The 17,682-nt window shown below is 45.5% G+C and overlaps 1 protein-coding gene across 3 annotated transcripts in view; it reads left to right on the forward strand.

Annotated features, from left to right (window-relative positions):
- LOC110490313 (patatin-like phospholipase domain-containing protein 2) overlaps positions 1 to 17,682 on the forward strand; it is a 31,422-nt gene that overhangs the window by 6,632 nt on the left and 7,108 nt on the right. For all 3 annotated transcript variants that reach the window (XM_021563626.2, XM_021563627.2, XM_036944616.1), the window contains 6 exons: positions 1,739 to 1,971; positions 2,283 to 2,348; positions 6,307 to 6,516; positions 14,849 to 14,909; positions 15,490 to 15,675; positions 16,285 to 16,417. In XM_021563626.2, the coding sequence (XP_021419301.2) occupies positions 1,739 to 1,971; positions 2,283 to 2,348; positions 6,307 to 6,516; positions 14,849 to 14,909; positions 15,490 to 15,675; positions 16,285 to 16,417 (889 nt within the window). The remainder of the gene's footprint in view (positions 1 to 1,738; positions 1,972 to 2,282; positions 2,349 to 6,306; positions 6,517 to 14,848; positions 14,910 to 15,489; positions 15,676 to 16,284; positions 16,418 to 17,682) is intronic.

Here is a 17,682-nt window from a genome sequence, read left to right on the forward strand (position 1 = left end):
GTGCAACAGTGCCTCTTCAACCTCAGGAAGCTGAATAAATTTGACTTGGCCCCTACAAACATCAAACTTTTACAGATGCACAATTGAGAGCATCCGGTTGACCTCTATCACCGTGTGGTACGGCAACTGCACTGCCCGCAACCGCAGGGCTCTCCAGAGGGTGGTGCAGTCTGCCCAACACATCACCGGGGGCACACTGCCTGCCCTCTAGGACACCTACAGCACCCGATGTCACATGAAGGCCAAAAGATCATCGAGGACGCTATCATCCAGAAGGCGAGGTCAGTAAAGGTGCATCAAAGTTGGGACTGAGAGCCTGAAAAACAACTTCTATCTCAAGGCCATCAGACTGTTAAATAGCCATCATTAGCCGGCCGACCACCAGGTTACTCAACACTGCACCTTAGAAGCTGCTGCCCTATGTACATAGACATAGAATCACTGGTCACTTTAATAATGGAACCATTTCATATGTATATATTGTATTCTACTGTATTTTAGTCAATGACACTGACATTGCTCCTCCTAATGTTTATCAATTTCTTAATTCCATTCTTTTACTTTTAGATTTCTGTGTATTTTTGTGAGATGTTATATATTACTGCACTGTTGGCGCTAGGAACAAAAGCATTTCGAAACACCCACAATAACATCTGCTAAATGTGTATGTGACCAATAAAATTTGATTTGATTTGAATTATTCAAAAACCAAAAAAAAATAATAAATGCATAAGGACTACACAATATGTGCTTGGTAGCGCCCATGAATGTGTGGTAGCGTTAGCCTGCCAACTAAGACAGATAACATTACCATTGACAACGCTTCCAGTAAAAGATGCACCAAAATGGTTTTGCCGTTGAAGAATCCACGTTGAACAGCTGTTGATTTATGACCGTCAGTGGAGGCTGCTGAGGGGAGGACGGCTCATAATAATGGCTGGGAAAGATGTGTTTGATGTATTTGATACCGTTCCACTGATTCCGCTCCATCCATTACCATAAGCCCATTCTCCCCAATTAAGGTGCCACCAACCTTCTGTGATGACTGTGTTTTCTGAGGGGAGAGAGGCTGATAAAGATCTCAACTGGTGATTTGGCTGGCTGAGGGACTGTTTGACATATATTAATTTGGGTTGGGCCCCCCCAGATAGTATATGAATACATCATAAGCCATGACATTTTTTTTTATTACAGGAAATTTGCTTCACAGCTGCAAAATAATATGCAAAGTATTTAGGGGTAAAAGTGACTAGGCAATCAGAATAGATAATAAACAGACAATAAATCGAGTAGCAGCAGTGTGTGTGTGTGTGTGTGATTGTCGCTGTAGTATGTGTGAGTGTATGGGTGAGTCCAGTGAGTGTGCATAGAGCCAGTGCAAGAGAGTCAGTGCAAAAAAAGTCCGTCACTGCAGATAGTCTTGGTAGCCATTTGATGAACTATTAAATACCTCAGTATTTATTTATCACCAATAGATTTTCTTTACTAGAACACTGTGTATAACAGTCTTCAGATCCATTCCATCCAAGTGTAGATAAGATGAACACACATAACTAGCTCAGTACAGGTGCAAAGCAGTAAATAAGTTAAACCAGTGGAGAAATGTTTTGTGAGCTACAGATCACTGTTTAGTTCCCTTGAGAATCAATCTTCCTTTGAATAAAAAACATCCAATCCCTCCCAATGGAAGGCCCAAACACAACTAACACACTGTCTCTCCGTCTCTCCCCTCCTCAAGCTAAGTGCTGTGAGGATGTGATCGAGACAGTCAAGGAGGCCCGGAAGCGTAACCTGGGTCCCCTCCACCCCTCCTTCAACCCGGTCAAGATCATCAGGTCGGGCCTGGAGCGTGACCTGCCCGCCGACGCGCACACACTCGCCTCCGGGAGGCTGTGTGTGTCACTCACTCGCGTGTCTGATGGACAAAACGTCATCGTGTCCGAGTTCAAGTCCAAGGAGGAGCTCATCCAGGTGAGTGTTCCCACTCAACCCACCTGGGCTGCTATTCACAAAACATATCAGAGTAGAACTGATCTAGGATCAGTTTTGCCACTTAAATCATACTGGATTGGAGTTGGGACCTGATCGTAGATCAGCGCTCCTACTATGAAGCACATTGTGAATATGGGCCCTGAACACCCCTGAGCACTTGAGTGTTTTCATATCCCATACATATTTGTCCTTTCACCTACTGGCCTTGCCATTGACTGTTTACATGAGTTGTATGTAATTTAAACTGGGTTGGACTGTGTAACATCTCTCTCTCTCTGATGTGTCTACAGGCACTGCTGTGTAGCTGTTTCATCCCCATATACTGTGGCCTGATCCCTCCATCCTTCCAAGGAGTGGTAAGTGCCCAAGGCCCTAATGCCTCAACTGCTTTCTTACGTTTCTTTGAACACTGTTTCCTTGTTTTCTAAGAAAAAGCAGCAGATGTTAGACTGGGTTTATTATGGTCTCGTCTCTAATGCCTTTATTGCTCAGGTCATAGTCATAAGGTGGCTAGGTTCAAGTGTAGCGTAATGTTGTGTTTTTCTGTTTGTGTGTATGTCTGTCTGTCGGTCTGTGCATACACTCTGGTACTACCTTACTCTAGGAGCTAATCAGCCCGTGAACCATTTCCCTTGGCAGACCAGTGGTCTATTATATACTTCCAGACTGGTTTCTGGCCTCAGCAGATTGGGACCAGGAAGTCCAGGGTGGCTCCATTCTAAACTGAGTCACTAGGACATAGGAGCACAGTCCTCCAAAACATCAACTACCATGTTATAATGACCTATCAAAGTATTCTCTTTCTCTCTCGTACCATTCTGACTCAGGGGAAGAACTGGCTCAGAGCCAAGTTTACATTGTGACTGAGCACATTAACACACAGACCTGTCTAATATTCCACACCGCCCCTGGTTGCATGCGTTGCAAAATAAATGTACACATGCATGTTATTCAACCATTTCATCTAAACTGCTCGCACGCGTCAATGAGCGTCTGCGTAGCCAGGTTGGCTGCTAACCGCCATGTAAAATCCACAGAAGAAGACTGAAGGAGGAGAGATTACTAGAAACAAACGGTTTCCCCTTTTTAAATGGTGCGAGTAGAGAGAACACGATTATGTGGGACTCAAAATGGGTCCAAATTCTACTAAGATCCAGAAAAAAGCATCTATGTGCATTTCAGGTCAACTAACAACCCAATGTTTTTGCCAACTTCACTGCCAAATTGAGTCTTAATCTGGCTTTGGAACTGGCACTGATATCCTTTTTTCCCTCAGATGGCCAAAGTGTTTTACACAAGAAAAATGTTAATTTTGCACAAATCTGTACTTGAAAAGGAGCTGCATCGTGCAATTACATAAGATTGGCAAAATTGATTAATTCTCCAAATAGTACTGTCGGTCTGTTTGGTCATGATTTGGCAGTGTGGAGATGCTGGCTTAGGGGAAATCTTGTGCTGACACGCCATGCCTAATATGCCCACAAGGAAAATGTTTCCTTGAATATGTCGTATCGTATACATTCGATTTCAGTGATAACCGAGTTGGGTTAAGTGGCACGTTTAAAAAAAAAAAAAAAAATTTAGCAGAAGATCTTTATAATAGATTTTCCAAATACTATTATTTACTTCCTCTCTTCTCAAAATACCTAGCGGTCTCTGTCAGTGCTTAAATGGCCTATGTGCTATATCTATTTCGGTCTCGGGCACAGGGCTGTTGAAAGAGAGCAACCCTCTACATATTTTACTGGTTCGTGACTCACTGACACCTCCCCCGGTTAGAGGGGAATAAAACAGCTCAGAATCAACACGCACAGGAACTTTAATCATACACAGGAGAAGATGTACATGGGTATGGTTCTGTAATGGACTGAAATAGAGAGGGAGTAAATATGCTATACAGGAGACAAATACACTGTCCTGAATAGATATGTTCAGAGTACGATAGAATGAGATATGGTATAGAACAACAAGGACTGTATCTAATAATGACTTAATAACCATGCATTACATAGTAACACCAGATTAATGACGAGCGTGACAATAGCACAGTAAGAATGATGACAAGGACTGTATATTATACAAATAGTATCCTATTTCACAGCAACACACAAGAGCAAGGACTCATTGCATACATTATCAGTAGTAACATAATAACAGGAATGAGAACTACATGGAATAGTGCTATTCTAGCACATACTACAATGACAACAGCGACATCAACTTACTTTGTAGTCACAAATCGAATGCACATCTGTTCACCTGCACTCGCAGACTGGAATAACACAGTTTAGTTACAGGGCAATATTTACTCCCTTGGAGAGTGTGGGTCAGGCTGGCAAGCCAATCAGGGCCTGGAGAGACTGCATGGCTAGAGCGTGCACAGGGTTGAGACACATGGCTACTGTCTGATTGGCTGAAGCCATGAGCTGGAGGAGATATTGATATCTTAGGTGAGGGGGAGAAAGGGTGAGGATGGGTGAAATTCAGCGTGGCTCCAGAAAGGGAATTAACAAATACTTACACAAAACAGTGAGATAGTGCCCTTGGCAGGGGGATGCTGTAACAGCTACAGTGGGGCAAAAAAGTATTTAGTCAGCCACCAATTGTGCAAGTTCTCCCACTTAAAAATATGAGACGCCTGTAATTTTCATCATAGGTACACTTCAACTATGACAGATAAAATGAGAAAAAAAAATCCAGAAAATCACATTGTAGGATTTTTAATGAATGTATTTACAAATGATGGTGGAAAATAAGTATTTGGTCAATAACAAAAGTTTCTCAATACTTTGTTATATACCCTTTGTTGGCAATGACAGAGGTCAAATGTCTTCACAAGGTTTTCACACACTGTTGCTGGTATTTTGGCCCATTCCTCCATGCAGATCTCCTCTAGAGCAGTGGTGTTTTGGGGCTGTTGCTGGGCAACACGGACTTTCAACTCCCTCCAAAGATTTTCCATGGGGTTGAGATCTGGAGACTGGCTAGGCCACTCCAGGACCTTGAAATGCTTCTTACGAAGCCACTCCTTCGTTGCCCGGGCGGTGTGTTTGGGATCATTGTCATGCTGAAAGACCCAGCCACGCTTCTTCTTCAATGCCCTTGCTGATGAAAGGTTTTAACTTAAAATCTCACGATACATGGCCCCATTCATTCTTTCCTCTACACGCATCAGTCGTCCTGGTCCCTTTGCAGAAAAACAGCCCCAAAGCATGATGTTTACACCCCCATGCTTCACAGTAGGTATGGTGTTCTATGGATGCAACTCAGCATTCTTTGTCCTCCAAACACAACGAGTTGAGTTTTTACCAAAAAGTTATATTTTGGTTTCATCTGACCATATGACATTCTCCCAATCTTCTTCTGGATCATCCAAATGCTCTCTAGCAAACTTCAGACGGGCCTGGACATGTACTGGCTTAAGCAGGGGGACACGTCTGGCACTGCACGATTTGAGTCCCTGGCGGCGTAGTGTGTTACTGATGGTAGAGCCCCAGATCGAGGAAGATTATCAGTGGTCTTGTATGTCTTCCATTTCCTAATAATTGCTCCCACAGTTGATTTCTTCAAACCAAGCTGCTTACCTATTGCAGATTCAGTCTTCCCAGCCTGGTGCAGGTCTACAATTTTGTTTCTGGTGTCCTTTGACAGCTCTTTGGTCTTGGCCATAGTGGAGTTTGGAGTGTGACTGTTTGAGGTTGTGGACAGGTGTCTTTTATACTGATAACAAGTTCAAACAGGTGCCATTAATACAGGTAACAAGTGGAGGACAGAGGAGCCTCTTAAAGAAGAAGTTACAGGTCTGTGAGAGCCAGAAATCTTGCTTGTTTGTAGGTGACCAAATACTTATTTTCCACCATAATTTGCAAATAAATTCATTAAAAATCCTACAATGTGGTTTTCTGGATTTTTTTTCTAATTTTGTCTGTCATAGTTGAAGTGTACCTATGATGAAAATTACAGGCCTCTCATCTTTTTAAGTGGGAGAACTTGCACAATTGGTGGCTGACTAAATACTTTTTTCCCCCACTGTATATTGAAGTGTCTTACCCCTTGGAGAAGATTTGTCTGGCATTCATTCTAAGTTGATAGCCTTTACACAGTATAAGAGATGTAGAGCAGTCATATCTGTCAGCCCTGAGACATCTTGACCACAGTATGTCTGGGGTCTTGTTCTGTGGAGAGGCTGTGGTCCTGATGTAAGGAAATAGTGAAACAGGCTTGTTTGAATTTGTGCATGGGTCCAAAAACACCCAATTATTCTCACTTTCTCGCTCTCTTCCTCCTCCCTGTCTCCCCCTCTTCTCTCTGTAGCGTTACGTGGATGGGGGAATAAGTGACAACCTTCCTCAGTCGGAGCTGAAGAACACCATCAGCATCTCTCCGTTTTCGGGCGAAAGTGACATCTGTCCACGGGACACCTCCTTCAACTTCCACGAGCTTCGTCTCACCAATACCTCCATCCGGTTGAACCTGAGCAACATGTACCGCCTCAGCAAGGCCCTGTTCCCCCCAGAACCCAAGGTCCACACTTAGCACCTTTGTTTCTATCTAGAACCTAGAATGGATCTTCGGCTGTCCACATAGGACTCTTTGAAGAACCCTTTTTAGTTCCAAGTAGAACCTTTTTTGGTTCCATGTAGAACCCTTTCCACAGAGGGTTTGACCTGGAACCAAAAAGGGTTCTCCTAAGAACCACTCTAGGAGTGGTGGACGCCCGCTATGACTGCTTACCAATGCGTTATTTATGGGTTATGAATGTGTTAGGGAGTCGTTATGTAGGCCCTGTTGCCAAAGGTAGGATGGAGGATCAGGATGCTCCTTAGTCCCATTCATTAGACGTGGTTGTTTATGCCTGATTGTAAATGTCTTATGTATGGGTTATGAATGTAATATTAAATGTTTGGGTTACGGTATGTAACCCCGGTTTCCTGAGGGAGACATCTCACTATGGGACACGCCTTCTTCGGCGGGTCATTGGTTGAAGCCTTATTCAATCACGCCTAACAGGCCAATCAGAGCTTTGTGGGTGTATGCCTTGCATGTCTATATAACACCCTGTACTGATCTGGGTTCCTCATTCTAAGAATTACCTCTTACACAAGTCGTGCAAGAGGGGCAATCTGGGGATTTGTCTCCCTCATCGCCTACACTGAACTGGGCTTAAATACGGTAACCCAAAGTTTTCTTTCAGTCGACTCGGTTCGACATCTCACTATGGGATACTTGCAAAACACACCGATTGCCAGTAGTCAGTTTCCTGAGAAGCCTGTTTCGGTACATGGTAATGTACCTGATCCATCCTACTCAGCTCCAGCACCAAGGACTGTGTGTGCCAGGGAGGGCACAGTAACGTCCAGGTGATAGAACCTCACTATCCACCACACAAATCTCCAAGACGGAGATGCCTCTGAACAGTGCCCATAATGTGGCAATTCCTATAGTGGAATGTGCCCAGACACCCAGGGGAGACTGCAATCCCCGACAACTGTACGCCTTGGTGATTACCCAATGGGAGACATGTTGTTTGGGCAAAGCCCTAACCCGAGCAGGGTTGGTGAAGCAAAAAAACAGTTGATCACAACTCCAGAATGGCCTATTACTGTCTATGTAATTGCGCAGTGAGCGTGCCGGACACAACGCGTTAATGCTAATCTGGAGAAGAGAACAGCGGATTGTGGAAGGGAAAGAGGTCAGTGGATTGACTACTATAAGCCATGGCAATGACCTTAGGAATAAACGCAGCGTTAGGACATATCATAACCTTAGAGTAGTCAGGGGCAAACTGAGTGCATAAAGAATGAACCGAGCACGCATGTAGGTATCTACCACATTGCCCTTGTCGAGAAATTCCTGTAGGAAGGAGCGAACGGCAGTGATGGAACACTGAAAGAACACCAACTCTCGTCTCTAACACAACCTCTCGAATCCCACCATGGTTGCGCGTACAGGAGAGGTACAATCTCCGCCAGCCATGGCTTCCCGGGCACTGCAGAGCTATCAGGATGAGAGATAGACCATTTGCTCTCACTCTGTCCAGAGTAGGTGGGGTCAGGCCCATTTGGAGGGAAGGCATACAGAAGCACGTCTGGCCACTTGTGGGCCAGCGCGTCCACGCCTAGAAGAGCATTGTGATCTCTCATCGCAAAAAACAAGCGACAGTGCACATTGTCCTGCGATGCGTACAGATTAACGGCAGCCCTTCCGTAACGCCCCGACACCTCCTTGACGACTTCGGGATGATGTAACCACTCCCCTGGTAGGGGGTTCCCCCCGACAGTAAATCCGCACTTCAGTTTAGTCTACCTGGCTGGCACGTGTTGCTCCAAGACACAACAGATGGTCGCTGCTCCATAGCAAGAGCTCTCTCGCCAGAGAGTGAAGTTGAGAATGTTCCTCCTTGGCAGTTGATATATGCCACCGTAGACATATTGTCGGACCTGACCAGGACATTTTGGCCCTGTAAGAATGGACGGAAGTGCCTGAGGGCTAGTAACACAGTGTAGAGCTCAAAAACGTTGATATGGGCTGTACTCAGAGTCTGACCATACGCTGTTCACCGTACGCCCTTTGTGGACTGCCCCCATCCCTGTAGTGATGCATCCATTGTCACTTCTTTACGCGTGAACACTCTCCCAGTAGGGCAGCCCCACGTCAATAGGGTTGGGTCTTTCCAGCATTGAAGTGCCGATATACACTTTGCAGAGAGAAGCATGCGCCTGTGCCGATGGAGAAACGTGTCCTGGTGAAGTGAGGTCACCCATTGCTGGAAGTCTCTCATGAGGAGACCAAGCGGAACTGCCACAATCATGGAGACCATGAGCCCAAGAAGCCTCAGACACATCCATTACGTGACTGATGTTCCTGGGCAAAACACAGAGGCAGTGGCGAAAAGCCTTTGCTGTCTCCACGGTGAGGGCTGCTCAACAGGATACAGTCCAGAGACAATCCCTAAAATATTTCTGCTGGGTCAGGTAGAGTAAGATTTTGGCACGATTTATCCTGAAGCCTAGAGTGAGTAGGCACGACAACAGCAGGGCTGTGTGCTCCACTGCCTCCGCCCGAGGGTCCGCGCAGATCAACCTTTCAGATCAACCAGTCATTCGAAATCTGTAGACTTTCAGATGCTTGTTGAAGTGCTATAAATCCAGGATCCCCCTTTTTTTGGGGGGGGGGGGGGGGGGTGCAAGAAATACCGTCTGAATAAGCCCAGGTGAGCTTCCTCCCTCAGCACCACGCATATGGCTCCCTTGGCCAACAGAGACTGTATCTCATCCCTAAGGTCTCGGGCAGCTTCCCCCTGTGCAGTGGACATGAAACGCTGGGGGACCCCTGCGAATTGTAGTCTGTACCCCTGGTCTACGGTGCGTGGAACCCAAGGGGAGACTGCACACGCATGCCACTGCTCTCTGTCAGAAGTAAGGGAACCCGCCTGTCCCCTGGGGGGGACGGGGAGCTCTGTGGCAGTCACCCCACTGGGGCACATCCGCAGGTTGATGGTTTTGCATGGGAACATTCTGAACCATCACCCTCGGACCATGGGCCTGGATGTGATGGGAACTCTTTATTTGAGAACTGTACTTGGGGAAGAGTAGTGTTGACCCACCCCAATGAGGGCTTATGGGTCTTGAGGGGGGCTCCTGTGCTACACCTATACCATGTGTAAACAAGCTTGTGGGACTTGACGCAGGACTCCCGAGAAGACTCTGGTCATTAAGGTCAAAGGAACTCTTCCGGATCTTCGAGCACTAGGTGTGCCGCTTCTTCCCCTTCCCTCTGGATGAAGCTGAGGGTGTCTCCGTTGCTTGGAGTGATGCCTGTGCCCTGAGGCACTGCGTTGCTGGTGAGCATACTGTGTCTGTCCTTGGGTCGTAAATGCAGGAGAAGCCTGCTGAGGCTTCTTAGGGATCCTCCAGTTCTGGGAGGGAAGGCTCATGTTGACGACCTGGGCAAACGTGGGCTTCTGCGGTTTCAGGGATTGTTTCTGTGGTAACAGAAAGTGCCTCAGTCTCCTTTTTCTTAGAGTCAAACCTGGCCTGTATCTCATATAAGGCTGGTCCAAAAAGTCTGGTGGGATCAATCTGTCCATTGAGAATCTTTCCCTTCTCCCTCTGACACCCATGCGTTGTTCAGCCAGAGGGCTCTCTGGCCAGCGGTCGCGTGCGCAGTACACTTGAGTGTGCTGGTGGTATGGTCGGCATGGTGACTTAGCTCCATTAGCTTCTCCCGGTCGACGGTGCCACCGTTCGCCATGGAGTTGCATAGCTCTCTAACCTGCACCACCATGTAGACGGAAATGAGGGCAGCTGCGTTCACAGAGCGTCCCACATGCACTGCAGATCTGTAGATTCTCTCATACACAAATGCTGACCTTGACTTTGTTGTCCTTAAGCCATTTTGCCACAACTTTGGAAGTATGCTTGAGGTCATTGTCCATTTGGAAGACCCATTTGCGACCAGGCATTAACTTCCTGACTGATGTCTTGAGATGTTGCTTCAATATATCCACATAATTTTCCTGGCTCATGATGCCATCTGTTTTGTGAAATGCACAAGTCCCTCCTGCAGCAAAGAACCCCCACAACATGATTATGCCACCCCCGTGCTTCATGGTTGTGATGGTGTTCTTTGGCTTGCAAGCCTCCCCCTTTTTCCTACAAACATAACAATGGTCATTATGGCCAAACAATTCTATTTTTGTTTTATCAGACCAGAGGACATTTCTCCAAAAAGTATGATCTTTGTCCCCATGTGCAGTTGCAAACCATAGTCTGGCTTTTTGATGGCGGTTTTGGTGCAGTGGCTTCTTCCTTGCTGAGTGGCCTTTTAGGTTATGTCGATATAGGACTCGTTTTACTGTGGATATAGATACTTTTGTACCTGTTTCTTCCAGCATCTTCACAAGGTCCTTTGCTGTTGTTCTGGGATTGATTTTCACTTTTCGCACCAAAGTATGTTCAACTCTAGGAGACTGAGCGGTATGACGGTTGCGTGGTCCCATGGTGTTTATACTTGCGTACTATTGTTTGTACAGATGAACGTGGGACCTTCATGCGTTTGGAAATTGCTCCCAAGGATGAACCAGACTTGTGGAGGTCTACAATTTTTCTGAGGTCTTGGCTGATTTCTTTTGATTTTCCCATGATGTCAAGCAAAGTGGCACTGAGTTTGAAGGTAGGCCTTGAAATAAATCCACAGATATACCTCCAATTGACTTCTGGATATCAGGACAGCGATCCCTCACCTCAGATTAGACAAAGATTTCTTCAACAACAACAACAAGCAGGACTCACACGATATTCTCCAAACACCCCACAGGACAGCTCAATTATTCGCAAAAGGAAGCGACGAAGACCCAGATGCTGACCCGCAGAAGGCAACTAGGAAAGCTGCCGTTACCGTCAATATTACTCGCCAACGTGCAATCATTGGACAATAAACTAGACAAGGTACAATCACGAATATCCTACCAACGGGACATCAGAAACTGTAATATCCTATGCTTCACGGAATCGTGGCTGAATGACGACCATGGATATTCAGCTAGCGGGACACACGCTGTACCGGCAGGATAGAACGGCACACACTGGTAAGACGAGGGGGGGCGGTCTGTGCATATTTGTAAACAACAGCTGGTGCACGAAATCTAAGGAAGTCTCTAGATTTTGCTCGCCTGAAGTAGAGTATATTGTGATAAACTGCAGGCCACACTACTTGCCTAGACAGTTCTCAGCTATACTTTTCGTGGCTGTTTATTTACCACCACAGACAGATGCTGGCATGAAGACCGCACTCAGTCCGCTGTATAAGGAAATAAGCAAACAGGAAACCACTCACCCAGCGCTCCTAGTGGCCGGAGACTTTAATGCAGGGAAACCTAAATCAGTTCTACCAAATCTCTATCAACATGTTAAATGTGCAACCAGAGGGAAAACCATTTCTAGATCACCTGTACTCCACACACAGAGATGCGTACAAAGCTCTCCCTAGCCCTCCATTTGGTAAATCTGACCAGAACTCTATCCTCCTGATTCCTGCTTACAAGCAAAAATGAAAGCAGGAAGCACCAGTGACTCGGTCTATTAAAAAAAAGGTCAGATGAAGCAGATGTTAAACTACAGGACTGCTTTGCTATCACAGACTGGAACATGTTCCGAGATTCTTCCGATGACATTGAGGAATACACCACATCAGTCACTGGCTTTATCAATAAGTGCATTGAGGACATTGTCCCCACATTGACTGTACGTACATACCCCAACCAGAAGCCAAGGATTACAGGCAACATTCGCACTGAGCTAAAGGGTAGAGCTGCCGCTTTCAAGATGCAGGACTCTAACCCGGAAGCTGACAAGAAATCCCGGAATGCCCTGCGATGAACCATCAAACAGGCAAAGTGTCAATACAGGGATAAGATTGAATCATACTACACCGGCTCCAATGCTCGTTGGATGTGGCAGGTCTTGCAAACTATTACAGACTACAAAGGGAAGCACAGCTGCGAGCTGCCCAGTGACACGAGCCTACCAGATTAATTAAATCACTTCTATGCTCGCTTCGAGGCAAGCAACACTGAGGCATGCATGAGAGCATCAGCTGTTCCGGACGACTGTGTGATCACTCTCTCCGTAGCCGACGTGAGTAAGACCTTTAAACAGGTCAACATACACAAGGCTGCGGGGCCAGATGGATTACCAGGACGTGTGCTCCGGGTATGTGCTGACCAACTGGCAGGTGTCTTCACTGACATTTTCAGCATGTCCCTGATTGAGTCTGTAATACCAACATGCTTTAAGCAGACCACCATAGTCCCTGTGCCCAAGAACACAAAGGCAACCTGCCTAAATGACTACAGACCCGTAGCACTCACGTCCGTATCCATGAAGTGCTTTGAAAGGCTGGTAATGGCTCACATCAACAACATTATCCCAGAAACCCTAGACCCACTCCAATTTACATACCGCCCTAACAGATCCACAGATGATGCAATCTCTATTGCACTCCACACTGCCCTTTCCCATCTGGACAAAAGGAACACCTATGCGAGAATGCTGTTCATTGACTACAGCTCAGCGTTCAACACCATAGTACCCTCAAAGCTCATCACTAAGCTAAGGAACCTGGGACTAAACACCTCCCTCTGCAACTGGATCCTGGACTTCCTGACAGGCCGCCCCCAGGTGGTACGGGTAGGTAGCAACACATCTGCCACGCTGATCCTCAACACTGGAGCTCCCCAGGGGTGCGTGCTCAGTCCCCTCCTGTACTCCCTGTTCACCCACCACTGCATGGCCAGGCACGACTCCAACACCATCATTAAGCTTACTGACGACACAACATTGGTAGGCCTGATCACCGACAACGACAAGACAGCCTATAGGGAGGAGGTCAGAGACCTGGCCGGGTGGTGCCAGAATAACAACCTATCCCTCAACGTAACCAAGACTAAGGAGATGATTGTGGGCTACAGGAAAAGGAGCACCGAGCACATCCCCATTCTCATCGACGGGGCTATAGTGGAGCAAATTCCTTAGTGACCACATCAACAACAAACTAGATTGGTCCAAACATACCAAGACAGTCGTGAAGAGGGCACGACAAAGCCTATTCCCCCTCAGGTCCTGAGATCCTCAAAAGGTGCTACAGCTGCAACATCGAGAGCATCCTGACCGGTTGCATCACTGCCTGGTACGGCAATTGCTCGGCCTCCGACCGCAAGGCACTTCAGAGGGTAGTGAGTACGGCCCAGTACATCACTGGGGCAAAGCTGCCTGCCATCCAGGACCTCTACACCAGGCGGTGTCAGAGAAAGGCCCTAAAAATTGTCAAAGACCCCAGCCACCCCAGTCATAGACTGTTCTCACTACTACCACATGGGAAGTGGTACTGAAGTGCCAAGTCTAGAACAAAAAGGCTTCTCAACAGTTTTTACCCCCAAGCCATAAGACTCCTGAACAGGTAACCAAATGGTTACCCAGACTATTTGCATTGTGTGCCCCCCCCCTCCAACCCCTCTTTTACGCTGCTGCTACTCTCTGTTTATTTTTTATGCATAGTCACTTTAACTATACATTCATGTACATACTACCTAAATGGGCCCGACCAACCAGTGCTCCCGCACATTGGCTAACCGGGCTATCTGCATTGTGTCCCACCACCCGCCAACCCCTCTTTTTTATGCTTCTGCTACTCTCTCAATAAGCCTGACTAACAGGTGTCTGTATATAGCCTTGCTACTCTTTTTTTCAAATGTCTTTTTACTGATGTTTTATTTCTTTACTACACACATACAAACATACATACATACCTTTTTTTTAAACACCATTGGTTAGAGCCTGTAAGTAAGCATTTCACTGTAAGGTCTATCTATACCTGTTGTATTCGGGGCACGTGACAAATAAACTTTGATTTGATTTGAAATTATGTCAATTAGCCTATCAGAAGCTTCTAAAGCCATGACATCATTTTCCGGAATTTTCCAAGCTGTTTAAAGGCACAGTCAACTTAGTGTATGTAAACTTCTGACCCACTGGAATTGTGACACAGTGAAATAATCTGTAAACAATTCTTGAAAAAATGACTTGTGTCATGCACAAAGTAGAAGTCCTAACCAACTTACCAAAACTATAGTTTGTTAACAAGACATTTGTGGAGTGGTTGAAAAATGAGTTTTAATGACTCCAACCTAAGTGTATGTAAACTTCCGACTTCCACTGTATCTGTTGTTATATGATTAACAAAATCTCTGTCTTATGGGTATCTTGTCTCTTTTTTATGAGCAGTATATTTATTAAATCTACCTCTTGCATATGATCCCTTACCTCAATAGGTATGATCTATGTGTTTTCTTTGACAGGTCATGGCAGAGATATGTCAGAGTGGCTACAAGGACGCCCTTCGCTTTCTTGAGGAGAACCGTGAGTATGACTATGTTGCCTTTGACAGTAGTAGTGGGCTGTGCTAAGATCATAAGCTAATGTGATATACAGTACATGCAGTGAGCATCAATGCTGTCAATTGTACAGGGTTCAATATGAAGTATGGAGTAAACCAACGCTTATTTATGGTGTAATATTTGTATAGACGGGTTGGCTGACGAGGTCACGAAAATGTGCGCGCATCGATAGTGGCGGAAGCCGTGCTTTGTTATGATTCTGAACAGTCAGATAGCTAGCAACAATGACAAGAAGCTGCCGTGTGGGGACTCGTAGGTGGCTTGTTTCAGCTAGTTTTATCTTGATTACCAGGTCTTGTTTTGAGGTGTTTTGACTGATTTCATGTTAATGCTAATATGGCTAGCTAGCTAACCAACAACTTTAACAATGTATTTGAGTGACAACAAATGCTCATTGTGCAATTGTATCTATGGTTTCAATAAACATTGAGACAAAATATAGTTTACATGTCAACAACCTAAGCCAACCTTGTCTGTTGCTAAACAAACAACTTGTCTATGCTGTATTATAAAGATGATGAATGTATTGTTTATGATGTCAGACCTGCTGAAGCTGGAGTGTCCGACTGCCGGCCCCAACCCCAACCTATCAGAAGCCGCCTGCTGCAAGCCCATCGCCATGGAAACAACAAAGAACTGGATGTTCTGGCGGCTCCGCCTCCTGAGGAAGCAACACTGGTGGTTGGATGAGCAGATTGTTGACAACCTGCCAACCCAAATCAAAAAAGGTAGATGGGTCAACCTAGACCAGTCCGCAAAAAGTCAGTTTGATGAAAACACATCTCTGGTGGGAAAATGTGCATATTGTTTTATGCAGATTTTATCATATTCTCATGAAAATCTGTCGCAAATTGGATGGAAACTTAGCTACTCCGTCACTCAATTAGCCCATGTCAGCTTTTTTGGGGGTGATTGATAAATTCTAATTTAGCCAACTATCTAAACTTACAGTAATCATGATCATGGTTGAATTACAGATCGGGGAGCCCCGAATTATTTTGTTAGTCACTCAGATATCATATTAAAAACTGCTAAATCTTCTCTCCGCCCTATGGCAAAATGTGTAGAATTGCAGCAAACTTGGGTTTAAAACTACAACATTTTCTCTCTGCCCAAAGGCAGAATGTGTAGAATTGTAGCAAATTTGGTTGAAAACTACAACATTGTCTCTACGCCCCATGGCAGAATGTGACAAATTGCAGGAACTTAACTCTTAAACTGCAATGTTTTCCTTCTGCTGTCAAGAGGGGGGCTGTGGTTGTTGTGTGTATCTGAAAGTCATCTGAGGCTGTGCCCGTGTCATCGAAGTGTGACATATTGTGTCTCTATGACTGTAGTGTTTTGTGAAGCGTGCCAGCAGAAGCCTGGTCTGTATGCTCAGGTGTCTGAGATGCTGCCGGTCAGAGTGGCCTCCTACATGCTCCTGCCCTGCACACTACCTGTGGTATCAGCCTACTCAGTGGGCAAGAGGTAAGTCTACATCCTATACCACTACTAGTACTACCTACCACAAACTAACAAGCCCTCAATGAACTCAATGCAGTCACAGTAGCTCAAACAGCAACCAATGACAACAGTAATGGAAACAAATCAGCTTTTAAAAAGCCCATAAATAACCTTTAGCATAACTATCCTTTAGCATACAGCAACCTCATTAGCCCACCACAGCAACCAAATATCTACTCTCTGTTCTGTTGGCGAACGTGCAATCACTGGAAAATAAACGGAATGAGCTCTGTTCGAGACTATCCTATCAATGTGATCTGAAGAACTGTAATATCCTATATTTCTCAGTTGTGGCAAAACAAGGACATGGTAAATATAAATGTATTTGGACAGAACGGTGGCGTCTGAGAAGCTCAAGGGGAGGTGGTGAGTGTGTCTCTTTGTTAACAATAGCTGGTGTGCGATCGCTAATATTAAGAAAGTCTCTAGGTTCTGCTTTCCTGAGTTGGAATAGCTCACGATAAGCTGTAGACCATACTATTTACCGATGCGACACTTAGACCACATTCAACGAGCTGTATAGGGCTATAAGCAAACAAGAAAATGCTCCTCGTGGCCGGTGACTTTAATGCAGGAAATCCGTTTCACCTCATTTCTACCAGCATGTCACCTGTGCAACTAGAGTCCAAAAAACTCTAGATCACCTTTACTCCACACACAGAGATGCATACAAAGTTCTCCCTCGACCTCTATTTGGCAATTCTGACCATAACTCTATAATCTTGATTCCCGCTTACAAGCAAAAACTCAAACAGGAAGTACCTGTGACGGGCAAAATATGGAAGTGGTCTGATGACACGGACAGCACTGTTTCGCTAGCACAGACTGGGATATGTTCCAGGATTCATCCGATGGCATTGAGGAGTTTACCACATCAGTCTCCAGCTTCAATAATAAGTGCATCGACGCCGTCGTCCCCAAATTGACCGTACATACATATTTATTGTTGCCATTTGATTGTAGGCAACATCCGCACTGGCCTAAAGGCTAGAACTGCCGCTTTCAAGGAGCAGGACACTAATGTGGATGCTTATTTATTTTATTTTTATTTATTTTACCTTTATTTAACCAGGTAGGCAAGTTGAGAACAAGTTCTCATTTACAATTGCGACCTGGCCAAGATAAAGCAAAGCAGTTCGACAGATACAACAACACAGAGTTACACATGGAGTAAAACAAACATACAGTCAATAATAAAGTATAAACAAGTCTATATACAATGTGAGCAA

The sequence above is a fragment of the Oncorhynchus mykiss genome, chromosome 15 (assembly GCF_013265735.2).
Source record: "Oncorhynchus mykiss isolate Arlee chromosome 15, USDA_OmykA_1.1, whole genome shotgun sequence".
NCBI classification, from domain to species: domain Eukaryota; kingdom Metazoa; phylum Chordata; class Actinopteri; order Salmoniformes; family Salmonidae; genus Oncorhynchus; species Oncorhynchus mykiss.